This window comes from Moschus berezovskii, chromosome 22 (assembly GCF_049115385.1).
Source record: "Moschus berezovskii isolate FMDL1 chromosome 22, NW_MosBer_1.0, whole genome shotgun sequence".
Taxonomy (NCBI): Eukaryota; Metazoa; Chordata; class Mammalia; order Artiodactyla; family Moschidae; genus Moschus; species Moschus berezovskii.
In genome coordinates, this window is record NC_142481.1 from 28,603,081 (window position 1) to 28,623,503 (window position 20,423).

General features: G+C 49.9%; 1 protein-coding gene across 2 annotated transcripts; it reads right to left on the reverse strand.

The window, feature by feature from the left end:
• Positions 1 to 503: 503 nt before the first annotated feature.
• Positions 504 to 19,405, reverse strand: CES4A (carboxylesterase 4A). Of its 2 annotated transcripts, none has more exons than XM_055412602.2 (14): positions 15,139 to 19,405; positions 11,773 to 11,974; positions 7,874 to 8,015; positions 7,661 to 7,794; positions 7,186 to 7,339; positions 5,615 to 5,719; positions 5,433 to 5,534; positions 5,270 to 5,308; positions 4,618 to 4,758; positions 4,037 to 4,111; positions 3,497 to 3,650; positions 2,712 to 2,840; positions 2,426 to 2,498; positions 504 to 1,502 (listed from the first exon to the last, which is right to left on the reverse strand). In XM_055412602.2, exons 1-14 carry the CDS (start codon positions 15,194 to 15,196, stop codon positions 1,361 to 1,363), a joined length of 1,650 nt encoding a protein of 549 aa, XP_055268577.2. In that variant the 5' UTR covers positions 15,197 to 19,405; the 3' UTR covers positions 504 to 1,360. The 2 variants fall into 2 exon arrangements, with proteins under 2 accessions (XP_055268577.2, XP_055268576.2); XM_055412601.2 differs by having other exon boundaries at positions 506 to 1,502; positions 5,433 to 5,537; positions 15,139 to 19,402.
• Between the last annotated feature and the right edge of the window lie 1,018 nt (positions 19,406 to 20,423).

A 20,423-nucleotide genomic window follows, 5' to 3' on the forward strand; every position in this document is an offset into this window, starting at 1 on the left:
AGCATTTTTCACAACAGTCAAAAGGTGGTAACAACTCAAATGTCCATCCACAGATAAACAGAGAAACAGAATGTGGTATGTACATACAGTGGAACATAATTCAATCTTAAACAAGAATAAAATTCTGAAATATGCTACAACATGCGAAGACACACAAAGTGAAAAAAGCCAGACACGAAAGGACATACAGTACGTATGATTCCATTCACACGAAGCTCCTGAAATACTCAAATTCATAGGCTAAGAAGTAGAATAGTGGGTACCAGGGTTTGGGTTCATAGGAAGCTATTGTTAAATGGATGCTGAATTTCAGTTTGGGATGATAAAGAAAATTCTGGAGATGGATGATGATGATGATAATGTAAATGTACTTAATGTCACTGAAATTAAAATGGTTAAAATGGTAAATTGCATGTTGTGTATATTTTCCAAAAATAAAAAAAATCCACAAAAAATCCCCCAGTAAAACAAAAAACCTGTGGGATCAGTGGGGGTATGCCCAGGTTGCAAGAGAGACCAGAGAGTGAGGAGTCTGAATGCAGCACCAAGACCTCACCCAGTGGACAAGTGAGCATGGAGTGTGGATGTCCTGAGAGGTGCACTCAAGACAGTGGGGAAAAAAAAAAGCCAGGTGTTCTGCAGCCCAGGCAACTTTGCAGCAGCTCTCCTTGACTGAATGAGCAGCACAGGCTCAGCCTGGCAGAGAGAAGCCAGCAGTGCTCCCTCCCTCCAAGGACTCAAATCGAGAAACCATCCGCTTCACCCAACTGTTTCACAGATGGACACAAGTTCAGAGCCAACGTGTCTTTATTAAGGACTGTCTCTGTGGCCAGGCTTTGAAGGGGCCCTGGGAAAAATCGGTATGGAAAGGGGAGAAGATCCCCAGCTATCAAAGCATCACTCCTTATAACACATAACCTGCCCAAGGCCTCAGTCCAATGTGAAAAGGCATAAGGTTGAGCAGGATGAATGGCGAACGGCAAACTGTTTGCAATGGTGGGGCAGTGGCAATCTAGGTGGACTTCCCATAAGAAGTGGCTTGACGTTGACCTTGATGGGTGGGAGGATTTGGAGAAGGAAGAGAAGCATTTGTTCTGAGTCTGGGTAGCTGGGCAGAATCCGGCAGAAAGGGCCTGGACTAATCCAATGGTCAGTGAGATAGCTGGACATCATGGGATGTCCGGCTGAAGAGGGTGATTCTGGGCCCCAAACAGGTTAAAGCTCTGTCATGGACTGGGGAGGGCAGGATGTTTGTCCCACATATGTCCATGGCCAGTCTTCCCAAGGCCTGCGTGGTGGGACAATCCCTAAGGCTCCCTCCTGCAGAGCCACCGTCAGAATTGCCTTGCTTTTTAGGTCCTTAATTCTGGTGCAGCCTCTTCCAAAAGGCCATCTTCTCCTCCCTAAGCAGCACACCCACCCTTGTGGTTAAATCCAGCTGCAGGTACTTCTCATCCTTGTTGAAGCGTGGCCAGTAGGGCAGCTTCCCACCGTTGGGGTTTCTGCCCGGGAGGAAGGAGAGAGGATTATTTGAGCTCGTCTTCAACTTGTCTCCTTCTGTTACTTTTCCCTCATTCACTTTCCCTTTGGGAGGCAGGGTTCAAGAAGGCCTTACAGAGAGGATATTTAGACAGATCTTTAAGAAAGAGGAGGAAAAGTGTGGTGGGAGGGGACTTTGAGGCAGAGGGAACTGTGCGTGCAAAGGGTTGGAGGTCTGAAAGCCCAGGGCTTTTGGAAGAAAGCAGAAGGACAGGGTGAGGCGAAAATATAGAGTGTGTCAAGAGAATAGGTGTGGGAGGAGATGAAACAGAAAGGATTTTGAAGACTTTTGTCCCAAGTGAAGGGGATGGGACTTTACCTGGGAACAAAGGGAAGCCATGAAGTTTTAAGTGGGTGACTTGGTCAAATGACATTTCAGAAAGATCCCTTGAGTGTCATCAGGAGGATGGAGAGAAAGGAGAGAGGACGTGGAGATGGAAACTAGTTGCAAGACTAGCCAAAGCTCAGCTCAGAAGTCATCTCTGCCAGGAAGCCGCCCCTGCCCACCCCAGCCCGCTCAGACACCTCCTCTATGCTCTCATAGGGCCTTCCGCTCCCCCAACACAATTCTCATCATGCCAGATGGTAATTTAATATTTTTGTTAACCATTAACAGGCTGCTGGCAGATGGGGATCATGTCTATGATACCCTTGAATTCCAGCTCCCAATATTGAACTGGCCACAAAAAAGCGCATTGGCAGTGACTGTGGAATGCTTGAGTGAAAGAAGGATGTGGTCATGGGACAAAGAGAGGTATATTCTAGGGACATTTAGGCCCAGGTGCCTTTTCTATGGGACACACAAGGACAAATATCTGAAACAGCTGACCATCGGGTCTAGCGCTGGTAGGAAGACCACCCACACATGTTGGGGGATCAGACTCACCCTGAGCGAGCAAAGTTGGCCCAGTATTTCATCATCTGGAGGCTCAGTGCCTTCTCCTGGCTTGAGGAATGGCCTGGAGGCAGAATGGAAGGTGGTGTTTAGAACAGAGCCTGGGGTGGGGACATCCCACCCCACTGCTTCCATGCTGGGAGGCTTTCACTTGGGAGAGCATTCCAGATTAAGAATTTGCTAGCTAACTCCCTGTGGTCAGCCAGGGAGGGCAGGGTCAGAACACAAAGATGGAGAGATTAGACGCCCAGCGGGGAGTCAGGTGGGACTTCGGCACCTTTGGAGAAAGGACTTCCAAAGATGAAGCCGATCTCATCTCCATGGTCTGCCCCATCAGTGCGGGGTTTTACGATAGTGCCAGGAGCGTAGTGCTCAAACTCGTACAGGTAGACAGGGAAGCCAGCATCTAGGAACAAGGAACCCAATGAAGGCTGCTGAGAAAGTCTCAGCCCGGGCTTCTCATCCACCCCAAGCATCCCACCCACCTGCATCAAGCAGGGGAAAGAGCTTGGGCTTCAGAACCCAGGGAGCAGATTTGAATCCTACCTACACTACTCATTAGCCATATGACCTGGGGCAAGACACCCAGCCTCTCAGAGCTGCAAGTCCTCATCTGCAGACTAGGGACGTGAAAACAGCTCATGGGATTGTGGTAAGCCTTCTCTTCCTTATACTGAACCTCTCCTCTCTCTATTTGGCACTTACGGTTCTTCAGTGTCAACCTTCCCCAGCCCCTCCTTTGACCTCTCACCCACGTGTTGCCCAAGCCTGGGTCAGCCTGGGCAGGATCTCCAAGATACCCCTACAGAGGCCTGTCCTTGCAGCCAGGTGACCTTTCCTGTCCACCCTAGGCTGTTTCCTCTGGGCTGGCCTTGGCCTTGCCCTCCTCAGCCCTAAGGAACAGCCTGTCTTCTCTGCAGTTGACAGTACGCTGCCTCTTCTGTGGCCACTTGGAATTCTACATCAGCCCAGAGGTACAGAGAGGGTGAGTGAGTGAGTGGTCAGCCCAGGGGCAAGCAGCCCAGTGGACAAGGCGTGGCCACTCTTGAGGACCCCACATACTGCGGTGGTAGCGGGCAGCCTGCAGTGTGGAGTACACAAAGGTAGCATCCTCAGCCAGGTCCATCACATGTTTTTGTAGCATCTTCTCGTCATGGTCATCCACATCACTCAGGTACTCCTCCACCACCAGTGGTAACTGCTCCTTGGTGACATTCTAGGTGGGGAAGTCACACCCACCCTGAGGTGTGGGGTGCCAGCTGGGTCAGAGGTAGGCACACCAGTGACTTGGATCCAGGCTTGGCACTCCCAGGAGTTTTTGGCCTGGGTGTAGGGGGATGAGGAGCCTCCTGGGAAGGCCTCCCCCTTTGACAATTCTTACTCCAGTGTTTTAGCTGCATGAGAACTGCTTGCTGTGTCCCCGAGGAAGTCTGGAGAGCCTTGCCCAACAGCAGTCACCTGATCCCGTGCAAAACCCCAGGCCCCCCCAAGGAACATCTCTGTCCTGGTTGGGAGCCCTTTGTGAAGAGCAGCTACTAGGTATAAATAGGGAGGCTGCCTTGTCGAACCAAACAGAGTGCACATAACAGCACGGCCCCTCACCAATAGGGTGCTGGTATTCCAGAGCAGCTTGATGATGCTTTCTTTCCTCAGATGGCTCATCGGGAACTTCATGATCTGCTCCACAAGGCAAGGGCCCAGGTGTAGGCCAGGCCCAAACATTAGGAAGGATTCCAGCTGTGCCACATCAGGCCCCAAGGCTCTTCTCAGAGCAGAAGTGCCCATGACCCTTTCCCGCACTCCTGCTCCCAACCTCTCCATCACTAACTTGGTTTGGAGCTGCAGTGGGGGCTGGAGGGCCCTCCTGAGCTCAGACATCTGCCCTGATCCACCCGGGAGCAAGGGAGGGACCCAGGATGTACAGCCGCCTCGAGGGGAAGGAATGGATATGAGGACCCATTTACACTATGAGCTAAAGATTTGGGGCCCCCAAACCCCAAGAGACTATGCTTCTCTCCCTCTCATCATTCCTGTACAGTTATCACTGCACAGGGACTGCAGGAGGCTCCCAAGCTCTTGGGCATCCCCAGAGAGACCTCTGGGATCTGACCTGGTACCCAGCACTGCTCAAAAGGCATCCTCTGCTACCCCTACTGTGATGGGCATCCCTCCTCTTCACTTACAAAAGGTAAGAGCCAGTTGAACTCCAGACTGTTGACACCCAAAAGGTAAGGCACAGGGGCAACCTGCCCCTGAGTCAGGAGCACAACAGGGTTGTCTTGAAACACTACACCGTCCACCACGGGGCTCATGAACCACACAATCTATAAGGCAAGGGGGGGGTTCAAGTCAATTCTCCCACTTACCCTCCTAGGACCCCATTGCTCAAAGATGCCAGCTCAGCAAGTTCCAGAAATTACTCTAGCTATATGCTCTTTGACTGGGAAAAAGCTGGGGCTCAGTCAACCTGGTGTGAGAGAAGACCAGCCACAGGCAGGACCAGGCTACTCAGACTCAGGATACCCCCATCTCCCACCCCTTGGCTGACACCAAGAGGTATTCACATAGCTCATTCTCTTATCTCTTGAAAATCTTTGCTAAGACTTCTCTGTTCCTTCTATTTAAAATCCTACCCCTCCCAACATGCCCAACCTCCTTACTCTCCTCCTTTTGTTTCCATTAACTTATCACCTCCTGAAGAAGTGAATAATTCATTTATTTATAGTGTTTATTATCTGCCCCCAGTGGAACATCAGACCTGTGAAGGAATTTTGGCCTGAGTATCCTAAGTGTCTGGCTCACAGGAGATGTTCAGACAGAATGGGGCCTGCTCACCTCTCGAGGGTCTTCCTGGGAGTGCAGTTTGAAGAATCTCTGTGGGAAGAGAAGAGGATGGGACTAAAGGGAATCTTCTGAGGCGTGGTGCCGGGGGCGGCTGAGTACCAGGTCAGAAGGCTGCAGGCAGCTGGGTCAGAGGCCGGAAGGAAGCTCTACCTACCATCTTCTGGGAAACACGCATCACCTCAGCCCCTGATCGTGTTCTCAGGCAGTCTACCAGAATCTTTGTGTTGTTGTGATTGCAGCCTGCCAGCTGGGCAATCTTCTGTGAAGAGAAGAGGTGCTTGAGGGTGTGCCCATCCTGCTTCCCTTGCTGAACCTTAGGAGAGAGGAGACACTCACCTTGGCCACCTTCAGTGGATCAGGAGTGATGAAGATTTGGAGTACTGAGGTGCCACTCTGGGAAACGGCCCGATGGAAGAGACCCCGGGCTAGGGGTGATGTCATCTGCAGGGGTGGGGGGAGTGTGGTAGCCATGACATGCACAAATGGGGACCACTTGGGCAGTTTGGGGTGCCTTTCTGGCCTGGCTGGGTTGCTTGAAGGGGCCCAGAGAGGGCAGAAGCAAGGAGGAAGACAGGAGTTCTGGGTTGGAGTCCTAAACCTAGAGCCTGTGCCTTCCACTCTCTGGGCATCCATGTCCTGGTCTGTGGAATGGCCCCAGGGGTCCCTCAGGGCATCTGGTGTTGTTGCAGTGGTTCTGCTGGTGTAACAAACCAAAAGGGCCCCCCTCTGCTACTGGACTAGGAATAGGAGAAGGGGACCCTATGGTTCCCATGACCCCAATTACCTGCGCTGATAGCTCTTAGCCTTCCCCTGCTACCCAGGTTGGAGAGAACAACCATATATGGGACCCCCATCCTGCCCCCTGGGCACCTCAGACTTCATGTGCCGCAAACTTGCTCCAGCCACTCCCCATCTGGGGGTTGTCCCTTACCCAAACCATCCATCTGGGCCTTCCCTCTCTCCTCCGGTCATCTGCATGCTGCAGTTGGCCCTGTCCTGACTACTTGGCCTCCTGCATTGCTCCTTTACTGTCCATCTTTCCTGCTTCTATTTCAGAACTAGCCCCCATTAGATATAATATCCCTCACCCCAAGCTGGTCTCCAAGTCTCTGTTTGTGCTTCATTTTAATCCAGATCCAGCAGACAGAGCCAACTCTAAAGGCACATCTGATTGTGTCACTCCCCTGCTTAAAATCTTTGCCTGCTCTCCAATGCATTTTCAATAAAGTTGCTTAACTTCTCTGGGCCTCACTTTCTTCCTCTGTAAGAGTGGAGAACACTTCTCTTTTTGTAGAGTGCAGAAAGGGAATACTCCTCTTTTTGGATTGTTGAGGTAATTCAATGAATGAATATGTATAAGGTGCTTAGAAAAGTGACTGGCACATGGAATGTGCTCAAGTGTTTGAGTGTTATTACTGTGGCCCAGTGAGGTCCTGTGTGATGTGGTCCCTGTTAACTGCCCAGCCACATGTCCCTCACAGGGCACCTGACCTACCCTCAAACTCTAGGTCAGCAGTACCCCAGAAGTCAAGGGCAAAGCCCAGTCTCTAACCTATGCCTGACTCCTATGCCTGATCTGTGGCCCCAACCCTGCCCAGAGGGCACATAGTGGTCTCTGTTTTGGGCATAGACCTCTGGGGGAATGTGGAGAGGCAGAAAGTGCTGGATGATCTTTCTGGCCCACCACATTCATAGTCTTAGCATTGCCCTTTCTGGGCTGGCTTGGTTTCCTCCCTGAATGGAACAGATATCCTTGGTAGTGAGGGGTGGTACCCATGGCAGTGGTGAAGGCAGGTCTGTGGATTGGAATGTTCTTGTATACCCAAATCTGCACAAGTATATGTTCAGAACCCGTAGGCCACGCGGTCCTGCGACTGTGCTTAGGTCTATCTGGGCATTGCACTCACCAGTCCCGAGATGCACATGGCCCCTGATGACTGGCCGAACAAAGTCACGCAGCCTGGGTCTCCGCCAAAGGCTTCGATGTTCTTCTGCACCCAGCGCAGAGCCGCAATCTGGTCCAGCAGCGCCCAGTTCCCGCGGGCTTGGCTGTCCCCAGTGCTGAGAGCGGGGCTCACTATCAGGGTCAGGAGCCCCGACGCCTGGGTGCTGGGGAGCCCCGCGCCTTGTTCCTCCCTGTCCCTCAGAGACTGGATGTAACCACTGCACCTCCTTCCTTATAACTGGGCGCCGCCCCACTGAGCGGTAGCGAACACCTACCTGTCTGCTCCAAGCATTAGACCTACCACGCCCCCCACGAGGATACGCCCCCATAGGCCACGCCCTCTTTCTTCCACCCAATCCTCACCTCCTCCGCCCTTAGCCCAAGGGCCGAGGAGGCCCCGCCCCTGACCCCAGGCGCGGGTTTCCGGTCCCGCCCACCTGAGGAAGCCCAGGATGCCGAGCCTGTGCTGCAGAACCACGACCACCACTTTCTCCCGGGCAGCCAATTCGGAGCCATCGTACGTGGAAGCGGAACCCACGAGGAAGGCGCCTCCTGGGAACCAGATCATCACCTGGGCGAGAAGGGCTGAGGCCTGAGCGGGACAGGGGGTGCTGAGTGGGATAGTAGGTGGTTGAAGGCTGAATACTCACGGGCTGCAGAGGGTCCCCGCGCGCTCGCACTGGCGCGTGCACATTCAGGTACAGACAGTCCTCACTGAAGTGCAGCCATTTATATCGTTTGTGTGTGTTGAAATACATGGAGGTGACCTGCCCCCAGGACTCCTGGAGGCACCTGTGGACACGATGTGAGTTGGGGTCCAGCGCCGTGGTGATATTGGGGAGAATGGTTTCAACCCAGGTTCCAGTAGTGAGGGACTAGAACCCAAAGCAAAATTTAGGCAACGTGTGTGTGTTTGTATCCTTGTCCTAGAAGTCTCCACTAACATTAGGTCCAGGGGTGAGAGGCAGGTTGGCATTCCCTGCCTTGCGTCTTGGTGTGCCTCTTCCCAAGGAAGGAAGCAGTTTCCTGCTCCTGTTGAAGACCTGTTGGTGCTGTCAAGCTAGAAACCTGGTTGCTCTGAGCACCTCCTTTCTTACAAGCCCTGTCCTCCCCTCAGTCTCTATTCTGGCTCCAAAACAGCTTTTGAGTAGGCCCCCTCTGTTCACTTCAAGGCTGCTGCCCTGTGAAAGCCACCATCACTCTGGCCAGGACTCTGTCCCTGCCTCTTCACCTCACCTCCAACTCATCCTCCACTCCCTGGCCGGAAAGATTGACAGACAACACAAATCTGACCATGTCACTCCCCTCCTTATTACCATCCCTGGTAACTCCTGCCCCCAGGATAAAGTCTAGGTTCATCCACACTAACCTAGGCTCTCCTTCCCATCTAGTCATCTCCTCCCAGTCACTCTGTTCCAAATACAGATGATCTCTTGCCTCCCACCTCCAAGCTCCCGTGCCTCTGTTCTCTCTACCAAATGCCTTCTCCTCTGCCCAGCAAGCTCCTACTCACATTTAAGGTCCAGCTTATGTGTGTCTCTGCTGGGCACTTTCCCCTCTGGGCTTCCCAAACCTCTATACACTACTAACTACAATACTGGCTTGGAGTAATTTTGATTGGTTGTTTTTGCTTCCAAAGGGTAGGGATGGAGATGTGTTTATCTGCTTCCTGGCACTTGGCCCTGTGCCTATGCACTGTATGGATCTTGGGCTGTCAGGCCATCTTGCCTTTCCTCCATGCTGGCCCAGCCCTGGGGATGGCTATTCTTATAACAGGTGGGACTGGGTGCATTTGACTGAATTCAGGAACCCTATCTGCCTTCTCCTCTGTTCCCTTCTCTTGTCCCAGCCTGTCTTCATTGTGTGTATGTGTGTTTTTGTAGGTGTAGTTCATCCCCACCTCCCTAACCCTAGATCATCACCTGTTCCTTTTCAGTCCTTCCCCACAGCGCTTCAACATACCTTGGTCCAAACCTATCCTCTACTACCCACCTTCTCCAGCAACTAATCTCTCTCTCTCTTCCCCTCAAGGCCAAACTTTTCAATAGGTTTTCTTCCCCTCCACACCTACCAGCCTGTCCAAGATCACCAGTAGGCAACTTGTCTCTCTCTATATAGATTGTCTTTGCTTGACTTCTCAGCAGCAGCTAATGTTGGTGTTAGGATCAGTTCAGTTCAGTAGCTCAGTCGTGTCCGACTCTGCAACCCCATGGACTGCAGCATGCCAGGCCTCCCTGTCCATCACCAACTCCCGGAATTTACTCAAACTCTTGTCCATTGAGTCGGTGATGCCATCCAACCATCTCATCCTCTGTCGTCCCCTTCTTCTCCCGCCTTCAATCTTTCCCAGCATCAGGGTCTTTCCCAATGAGTTGGTTCTTCACATCAGGTGGCCAAAGTATTGGAGTTTCAGCTTCAGCATCAGTCCTTCCAAAGAATATTCAGGACTGATTTCCTTTAGGATGGACTGGTTGGATCTCCTTGCTGTCCAAGGGACTCTCAAGAGTCTTCTCCAACACCACAGTTCAAAAGCATCAATTCTTCGGTGCTCAGCTTTCTTTATGCTGTCCAATAAACATCCAGCATCCCAGCAGGAAGGCCAGGGCCCTTAGAGCCTAGAACTGGGGTTATAAGCATTTGAGGCCTCTGTCTCCAACCTGCCACTAAAGCCATTCCCGTCAAAGTCACCAGTGACTTCCATCTTGCTAAATCTCTCCCATCATCTTACTTGCCCTGGTAGCCCCTCGGTATGGTTGACCATTCTCTGCTTCTTCAAAGCTTTCCTTCTCTATTGTTGTTCAGTCACCAAGTCGTGTCTTATTCTTTGTGACCCTGTGGACTACAGCACGCCGGCTCCTCTGTCCTTCACTGTCTCCTGACGTTTGTTCAAATTCATGCCCATCGAGTCGGTGATGCCATCCAACCATCTCATCTTCTGCCACCTGACTTCCTTCTTTAGGCTTCTGTAATCCCACTCTCCTGGTTTTCCTGCCACCTCATGGGTGACTCCTCCTCTTCTTTCCAGCCTAAGCAGGAGAATGCCCCAGGCCTCAATCCTCATTTCTCTTTTCAGTCTGATTTTTCTTTCCTGAGCTGATGTCCTTCAGCCCTAGGGCTTCACATCACTGACATTCTGATGACTAGTCTCCTTCCAGCTCCCTTTGTCCAAACCATCTATTCCACATCTCCACGTGGATATCTATTAGACATGCCAAACTTAACATACCCCAAAATGAGCTCTTGTTTTGCCCAAACCTGCTCTTGCCCTAGTCTTCTCCATTTAGAATTGTGCCTCTATTCGCCTTGCTGCTCTGCCCCAAACTAGTCATTATCCTTGATTATTCTTCTTTCCTTGTGACTCACATCCAATTCTCTAGAAAATCCTGTCAATTTTACCTTCAAAATAAATCTGGAGCCTGACTACTCCCACCCACCTTCACTGTAACTACCCTGGTCAAAGCCACCATCTCTGTAAGAGCTTTCTTTCTCCCTCTTCTCCCCTTAATTACCACCCCACAATCTGTTCTAAGTTATCCACCAATTCTTACACCTGACACTCTGTGTTCCAAACAGCCAGTGGCCAAGATTCCCACAACTGACACCCAGATGTTTATGCAAGGGACGCCCCAATCTAGAAACTCCTGATCCTCAGTGTTCCAACAACAGTTTTCCATATTCTGTCACCTGATCCATGGAGTTCCGAATAACAGTCACACAATGTTCAGAATGCCTAGGCTTCTCTCAGTGATGGCCAGTAGTTTAACAACCAATACCCCAGTGTTCCAGCGACAGTCAATCATGTTCTAAAGTGGATATCCTGTTTTTTAACAACTAGATACCCAGGTAGTTGTAGTTTTTTTATATCACCTGACACCTAGGTTCTCACAGTAGACATTTTTCTAAATCCAGTAATTTATCCAGTTGATGCTGAACAGTGTTAATGTTCATCACAGAATGTTCTGGACAGTGCGTTACTCAATGGTCTGAGTGAACAATAAATATACTTGTTCTTGGTAAACTGCCATGCCCAGTGCTTCAAAGGGCAGTCATTGTCCCAACATGCTTATGTGATTCAGGCCCAGCTAGGGGTTGCATTAAGACCCTGGGACATTGAAACTGCAACTGAGTCCAGGTTTCCCCGTATTCTGCAGTGAAGGGCTGGGGGTGACCTGTTCTTAGGTTCAAGCACCAAGGAAGAGGGAAGAGCTCCGGGTTTTCTGTGTGTGTGTGTGCTGTTCCTCACACACATTTAGGGAAACTCAGCTCCCCAGCAGGTCCTGGGGGCACAGTCAGTGTGCATCTCCTCTTTGCCTGGAGCCTTCCCACAAGAGAATAAAAAGCAGTCTTATCAGTGCCTTAAATACTGTCTAGACCAGCTACTTCATTATATAGTTTTGGAAACTGAGGCCCAGAATGGTCCCCAGGCTTGCCGTGGCCACACAGTGCACTCTTCAGTGAGTTGTTCAAACCCTGGCCCGGAAGTGGGCATTGATTCACTGCCTTGCTTGGGATCTGCCCACCTCCCAGCCCACAGTCCTCTGGTTCTTACACAGGGGCGTAGGTGGTGGCATCTCTGATTCCTTCCCAGGGCTCTGGGGGTTCTGGGGCAGCGAACCTGTGGGCACCCACAGGAGGTTTGGAGAAGGGAACTCCTAGGAAGACATTGATGGGTGTCTTCCCCACATGTATTTGCTTTCCTCGGAGCGTCCCATATTTGGTATCCACTAGAGGCTCCTTGGTGTGCAAGGCACCTAGAAAGAGAAGAAAAGGGTCACCCTGGACACCAGAAACACCTTGACCCATCTGCCACAGCACCAGCTTGAAGCTTTTCACAGTTGTGTCATTGCCTATTTCTTCTGTGTTCCTCTTACTAATTTTATCTAGTGTATTTGATTTAAGATATCAAAGCTATGTTTGTTTGTTTGTTTGTTTTTCCCCTTCCTGAAGCACCCCTGTCATTTCTTTCTCCTCCTCCCCCTTTATCAAAACTAAATTTTTCGGGAATTTCCTGATGGTCCAGTGGCTAAAACTCTGCACTCTTACTGCCAAGGGCCCAGGCTCAATCCCTGGCTGGGGAACTAAGATCTCACAAGCCACATGGTCAAAAAACAGAACAAAAAGCTGAATTTTTCTGTGCCCTGGTTCCCTGGGGGCTCACCCTACAAAATGACAGAAAGCAAATCTAATCAAAGTATTATCTAACTTGATTGGGCATTAGAATCCTCTGGAAGAATCATCAGGAAATTAAAATTCCTAGGTCCCATTCTACATCCTCTGAAAGAGAATCTCAGGTCGCATCAGGAAATTAGATTTACAACCCCTTCTAGGAGATTTTGATGCAACTCATTTTTCAAATAGCATTGATACAGCTAAGTGCCAAAGAATTGATGCTTTCGAGCTATGGAGCTGGAGAAGACTCTTGAGAATCCCTTGGACTGCAAAGAGATCAAAACAGTCAATCCTAAAGGAAATCAACCCTGAATATTCATTGGAAGGACTGACGCTGAAGCTGAAGCTCCAATACTTTGGCTACCTGATGCAAAGAGCTGACTCACTGGAAAGACCTGATGCTGGGAAAGACTGAAGGCAAAGGAGAAGGGGGTGGCAGAGGATGAGGTGGTTAGATAGCATCACTGACTCAGTGGACTCAATGGACATGAATTTGAGCAAACTCTGGGAGACAGTGGAGGACAGGGGAGCCTGGCGTGCTGCAGTTGGCAGCAAAGAGGGATCAAGAAGACTTGAACGTGACTGAGCAACTGAACAACAACAGTTGGTATGGTAAGAACACACCCTCACATCCCAGCTGCAGGTGGCCTCTCTGCCCACGTCCCCAGGTCTTACATGAGCAATATCTGGGCACAAAGAACTGGCTGCAACAGTGACCCTTCAAACATGGAGGTGTGCCAGCAGGGGCAAGGGACCATCTCAAACCTCCTCTGTGTGTGTGTGTAGTCCCTTGCAACTTACAAGGCCCTTTCACATGGTCCTCTCATGTAGGCTTCTCAATGGCCCTTGGAGGAGCGGGGTGGGGCCTTGACACCCAGAGATGGTTAGTGACCAGCTTGAGATCTCATAGGACAGAGCCAGGAGGTCAAGATCTATCATATTACTCAGATTTGCCCTGAATTCTGGGTCCACTCATGATTGAATAACTAATGACTATGATTGACTGATCTTTTATTATAGCTTGGCACTCTGCCAAACACTTTTATGCTATCTCACCTCATCTGCCTAAGAAAATTTAAAAGGTAACTGTTTTGTATTTTCCTACTACACAAATGTGGAAGTGGAAGTTCAATGGGGTGTATAACTTGTCCAAGGTGACACAGACTGTCTCACATCAGAGCTCTGCTTTAAACAGTAGTGTTTTACTGTCCTCGCCCCAGCCTCTGGGAGCACCTAAGCATCTGACAGAGTGCTCTATACCCCTGAATCAGAGCTGATGAGGAGTGCTCCGAGTCCTAACTCTGCTACCCCGAGGCAATACGTAAGCACTTGTGAAAACAATATTCCATGTTTTTAGAAGTCATAAAGCACAATTAAAACCAAGAGTTACAATTTCCACTTAATAAATTAAAAACAATGGCACCTCGACTTCCCTGGCAGTTCAGTGGTTAAGACTCTGTGCTTCCAATGCAGGGGGTGTGTGGTTCCATCTCTGGTTCCACATGCCTTCCAGTCAAAAAACCAAAAACAAAACAGAAGCAGTATTGTGAACAGATTCAGTAAAGACTTGAAAAATGGTCCACATCCAAAAAAAAAAAGAAATCTTTAAAAAATGATAGCACCCAATTCTGGCAAAGATGCGATGAAAAGGACACTCACATATGCTGTTGATGGAAGATAAATTAATACACCATCTCGAAAAACTAATTTGGCAAAATGTATAAGAGCCATAAAATGTTCACATGCTTTGACTCAGTAATTCCACTCTAGGTCCACCCTTATGAAAATAGTCAGAAATGTATTAAAAGAAAGACTTTATGAATCACAGTCATACTTGCCATAGTGAGGACAAGAAGCATTATTTGTATCTGGGGATCAGGAAAAGTAAATGTAATTATGAACTCAAGTTATAAACTGTTTATTCATGTTCTTAAGTGAAAAAAAAAGAATAAAATTGTTTAAGTGCATGTATCACAGCTATATACAAATATGCAATAAAAAGACTAACAATGTGCCAGAATGCTAAAAGTTGTTTCAGCAAAGTTTCAAGTTAAAAAAATTTTTAATGTCGGGTCTTCCCTGGTGATCCAGTGGTTAAGACTCTGCACTTCCACTGCAGAGGGCTCAGGTTTGATCCCTAGCTGGGGAGCTAAGTTCCTGCATGTAAACAAGAAAAAAAAATTAATTTATTAACATGGACAAAACTAAATTAGTATAGCCATCAGAATGGTGGTGGTTACTTTGAGGGTATTGACTGGGAAGCTGCATGTCAGATGTTGGAAATGTTCTAGATCTTTTTTTGTCTTTTTGGCCTTGCCTCATGGCAGGTGGGATCTTAGTTCCCTGACCAGGAATGAAACCCACCCCGCTGCATTGTAGCACAGAGTCTTAACCACTGGACCACCAGAGCAGTCCTGAAATGTTCTAGATCTTGATCTGCTTGGTGGTTACACGATGATTTTACACACACACATACACTAATATGTATATATATATATACACACACATTAATAAGAATTTTAACCAGTATTAATTACATAAAGAATATAAGTGTACAAAGTTATGTAAATTATAAGATATATTTTATAAAAATGTAAATATAAATGTCCATGGTCCCAGCTGCCCACCACCCCGATCCACCCGGATCTCTAAATGTCCCTACCCTGCTGCCTCCAGGAGAGGTTGAGTTGGGGGCCTGTTCCTGTGGCCTATGTCCCTCTTGAACCCGGGAAGGGTGGGGGCTTACCCCAGGCTGTCTGCACCACCAGTAGGAGGGTGACGCTCAAGCACAGAATCCAATTCATTCTCCAGCCAGCCGGCTCCTGCCGCAGTCTGGGACGATGTCCACCCCACAGATGTCAGATGGCGGGTGTGTATGCGGCGATCTGGGCAGTCCGACTTTTATCTTCTTTTAATCATCAATAGAAGGTGAGAGGGTGGGAGAAGTTGTAACCAGCTCTCCCATCAGCCCACAGCCTTATCTCTGCCTTGGGGTGATAAGTCACTGTCAATGGTCTTGGCTCTTCGAAAAACTGACCAGCCTATAACACCTTTGCAGTTTGCTCATCTGTACAATGGGCTTAAAGTTGAGGTAGTGTGAGTCAAGCACTGAGCACCAGTATGTACTAAGGTTGGAGCGGAACACCTGAGCACTTAGTTCTTAGCCCCCAGTTTTCCTCCCTGTGAATTTAAAGGCCTCACTCCCCTCTGCCCCTCCACATATACACAGAGGCTCCCTCCTGTGCAGAGGTTTGTGCAGTCTCTTTAAAGACACTCCCTAAATCTCACACATGCTGGCTTTCTCAGTCAGGACCATGTGGGTCTGGAAGCACTCATGATGTGGAAGTCCAGAACTGGGTGATGGCGGTCAGGGACCCGGGGTAACCAAGTAAATATTCAAAACAAAACAAAACTACCCTATCCTTTGACCGAGAAATTTGGTCTGGGAGACCATCCAAAACACACAAAAAATTGTTTACAGGATGAGTGTCCTATAGCCTTGTTGATAACAGCCTCACCCCAGTAAGACTGTAGGGGATGGGTGAAGAAGGATGTTACACCTACAGAATATAATTTATGCCACATGGTCAGTAATATCATGTTCCGTGAGACTCTAGAGTAACCAATGATTTAGCACTGGTTATGAGCCAGGCTACTGGGCTTGAATCCCAGCATTGCCACTTATAAGCTGTGTGACTCTTCTGGACTCCAGTTTCTCCATCTGTAAATTCTGCATGATAATAATACTCACCGGGTTGTAGTGAGTGTTAAATGTGTTCATGTAAGTAAAGCAATTCAAACAGGGAAAACCCATTATCAGCTGTCATTATTAGTCCTTGAGGAAAGGCTGATGTGGTTTAATAACTTGAAAAAGGTAGAATCTGAAATTGTAAATTGAATATGACCATGGAAAGTACATACCAAAATACTCCAAAGATGTCTAAAGTAACAGGAAGGATTGATGCCACAGTGGTGTCTGTGGTTGGCTCTGAGTTGCAGAGTCATCAGTGACCTTGATTTTTTTTTCCTTCTTTTTCCTTTAAATTTTCTGTAGTTTCTATGTTTTCTTTAGCCAACATTATGGAGAATGCACTATCATTGTGGGGTTTAAAGAGTCAGGTATGGGAGACACCAGGGAAGGCAAGATCAGGGAAGTATGGGTTCCCAGCAGCTTCATCTGGCCTAGGCCACGTTTCTCTTTCTGGATCATATTCCGCTTCTCATTACTTCACGCTGCCGGCCTCCCCTGTGGGCCATGGGTGGCCACATCAATAGGAGTACGGAGCCTGGTCTGAGGCAAGTGACAAAGCCACTTGTTTCTGCCTCCCAGCCTCTGACAAGATTAGTTTATCTGTTTGTACTCAGCATGTGTTACTAAAAGGAAGGGCCAAGCTGGGAGGTGGAGGGGAGTGTGAATGTGGAAGACAAGGGAAGTGGGTGGTGGAAAAGGCAGATAAGATTGTGAGTCCACCTGCCAGGCAGGCCTGGAGGTCAGTCACATGTAGAATCCTCAGCCCAGCTGTGCAGCAACTTGGCCAGCTCATTGTGGGCCTTAAGGACTGGTCCTGCCAACAGCTGGCTCCATTCTCCCTGGGGAAGAAACAACCTTTCACCTGGGCCATATGGGTGGGAGTATTGTCAGGCCAGGCTTCTGAATGGAGCACCTAGGACTCATGTGGGTCCCATCCAATGCCCACATGGGGCAGAGGGAACATTGAGTAGGTCGCTGGGTCAGTCAGGTGGCCCTGGGAAAACATTATCTTAGGGGTAAGAACCTGAGATTCTGACATGTAATGCTAGGTGATCTTCTCGTGGGTCACCCAGAACCCTCTGTTTTTGAGAGAAAACTGAAGCTCTATCAAAAGACGGGGAAGCCTGGTGTGCTGCAGTCCATGGGGTCGCAAAGAGTCAGAAACAACTGAGTGACTGAACTGAAATGAGGCTCCATCTGGTCCACAACTGGGCTTCAAAGATTCATGACAAGTGGGGTGGGGTGTCCTTTGGGGCCAGATCACAGGATGAAGCCAAGCTCCTGATAAGAGAAGGAGCCGTGCCTGGAGCTCTGCAGACCCAGTCAGTGCGGTGCAGTCATCTCTCATCTCTGTACTGACTGAACTATTGCAAAACTCCCCACTCTGGGCCTCCCTTGCCGACAGTGCTAGCTATTGGAATCCCAGCTCCTCTGCCTACATCACCCCTTAGACCCTGACTCTGGCAGCTGGAAGGCTCACTCTAGGCATGAGGGCACAGTCTGGAGGGAAGCCCACAGTACTGGGAACAGGTCCTGGCTCCATCCTCACTCTCTGTGTGGCCTCAGGAAAGGTGCTTCCCCTCTCTGATCCTCAGTTTCTTCCTCTGTAAAGCAGAGATACACTTAGGACCCTAGAGGATGGTCCAGAACCCTGAGAGAGAGAAAGGATGTGAGTGAATGTGAGCACAGAGGGAAGCTCAGCAAGGCTCTTTGTGGGGTGGGGGGGTGGTGAGGCCTGGCCCTCTGATTGCCTGGTGCCCTGGGCCCTGGTTAAGACCTCTGGAGTCAGAAGAGTCAGCTCAGGGACAGTAGGGAGGGGCAAGGCCACCTCAGGAGAGGCTCCAGTGGGTGATGCCATCTCAGGACATGAGGAATCTGGGCTGATGGGAAAGGAAGCCCAAGGGCTGGGGCAGAGGGAGGAATGTGTGGATGCCACTATTCTCCAGCAACAGAGCTGGTGTTCCCCTGCCAAGTAGCTTCCCGTTCTTGGAATGGTTTTCCCAGGGCCTGGGCAAGATGGGCTAGGAACTGAGGTCCAGGGGGACTGGAGGGCGTACATCTAAAATGCAAAAGGAGGGACTGTAGGTAAAGTGGGGGAGGGGCTTGGATGACAGCTTCCCTGAGACCCTCAGGGAAGGCCAGAGACTCATTCAGAAGATCACAGAGCTCCACCTGCCACCTCTTTTAGGCAGACACAGGCCCAAGAGTTATTTCAAAGTGGAAAAGCCTCATACTAACATTATGATGGCATCCCTAATGTCCCCCAGTTCAACTGTGGTTGAGGGAGCCATATGATTTTTTCAGACAGCGCAATTGAAATCTGTGGCCACACCTACACCAGGGGGCAATTGTTGAGCACTCGCTGTGTGTCAGGCACTATTCCAGGCATTTTACAGCTAATTATCATTCAGTCCTCATAGCAGATCCATGAAGGGGGAAAACACTAGCATTGCCCCCATTTTACAGATGGGAAAACTAAGGATCAAAGAAACTAAATAACTTGATCATACATATCTAGTAAATTGCTGAGCTGTATTGGGACCCTATTAGTGAGGGGATGTGTGTGTGGCTGATGCTGGGTATGTACACACTTGTCTGCATCTACTGGGAGTGTCTACCAATCTCTTATCAGGCGGCTGGGTCAAGGTGTGCACGTTTGATCCTGCAGTACCCCCTGGTGCTCTCACACTCACACTGCTCACTGGGTCCTTCCCGTCACCCTGCTTTGGGGAGGCTCCCTGGGTCCACCAATCCCTGCCCTGCAGGGCCTGGTCCTTCTGAATTTGTGAGTGCCCCTGGCTTGTTCCCTTCACTCTGGGTCCTGGGGCTGGACCATCAGTGGATGGAGGCAGGGGAGGGGAGTTCCATGAGTAGTGGCCCAGGGAAGTGAGAGCAGAGAGGCAAGAAAACTGGAATCCTAGGAGCAACCCCTTGTCTGGCACTGCCTCTCCCTCAACCCCAAGCCACTGGGACCATGCCAAGTCATTCCTCTCCCTCCCATGGACAGAAAACCCCAGAAGTTGGGGGAAGGAGGAGAAAAAAGGGGAAAGTTGACCTGGGGCATGGTCTGACACCTCACCAGCAGGCTTGCTCACCCTCCTCGGAGCTTTCTGGCAGTGGTGACATGGAAACTGGTATGTGCCCCCCCACCCCCCACTTCCCCGTGGCTGCCAGGTGTGGTGTGCCCGCAGGCCTGGAGAAAGAGGCCTGTTTGTAACTCCAGCATGGTCTAAACCAACCCCTTGATTCCCAACTCAGTCCTGCTCGCCCCCAGGCAACCCCCCACCCTCCAGGAGTCTTTCTTCTCTCACCTTCTGGTCCCCTCAATTAACATGTCAGCCTGTCTCTTCTAAATTTAGAGCCCACCGGTGCCTTCTCTCCCACCCCGGAAGCCCACACTGGCCCCCTTCTTGCTCTCCCTGTCCCCTCTCTCATCACCACCCCCAACCTGTTCATGTCACCCACCCCCCCGGCTTAAACCTTTCCCAGGCTCTCTGTCACTCTCTAGTCCAGGCCCCCAGTCCAGCCTGCAAGGCTGCTCCCAGTCTGGTCTTTGCTGGCCTCTCCAGACGAACAGAACTGTGTTTTCTCAGCACATCCCAACCTCCAGGCCTTTGTTCCTGCTGTTCCATCTGCCAGGAACGCCCTCCTCCCTGCTCCCACCACTCAAGCCTACCCTCCGGCCTGAGCCACTTCTGCTGGTCCTTCCAGTGTCAGCCTAGATGTCCTGCCTTCCCTGTCCCCCAAGTCAGGCCGGTCTATGCCTCCGTGTTCCTACAGCCCTTTGTGTCTCCAGTAACACACTGTGGAATTGGAGCCTGTTTACCTGTCAGACTCTCTTACCAGCTTGTGAGACAAGGGGATGAGAACAGGAGGCTTTCAATGCTGTGTAAAGAGCTTGAACTTGTCTCAAGGGAGGCAGGGAGCTTTAGAGTAGCTGAGCAGCATGATTTGGAAGCTCTCTGGTTTATGACTCTTTTTTGCCCCAAATAGACTTCCCCAAACAGAACTTCCCAGTTGGCACAAGTGGTAAAGAATCCTCCTACCAATGCAGGAGACACAAGAGACATGGGTTTGATTCCTGGGTTGGGAAGATCCCTTGGAGGAGGGCATGGCAACCCACTCTAATATTCTTGCCTGGAGAATCCCATGGACAAAGGAGTGTGGAGAGCTACAGTCTATAGGGTTACAAAGAGTTGGACACGATTAGAACGACTTAACATGCATGCACAAAACAGAATTGGTCTCAACTGCAAGTAGTTTTCATTCAATCAGCAGCA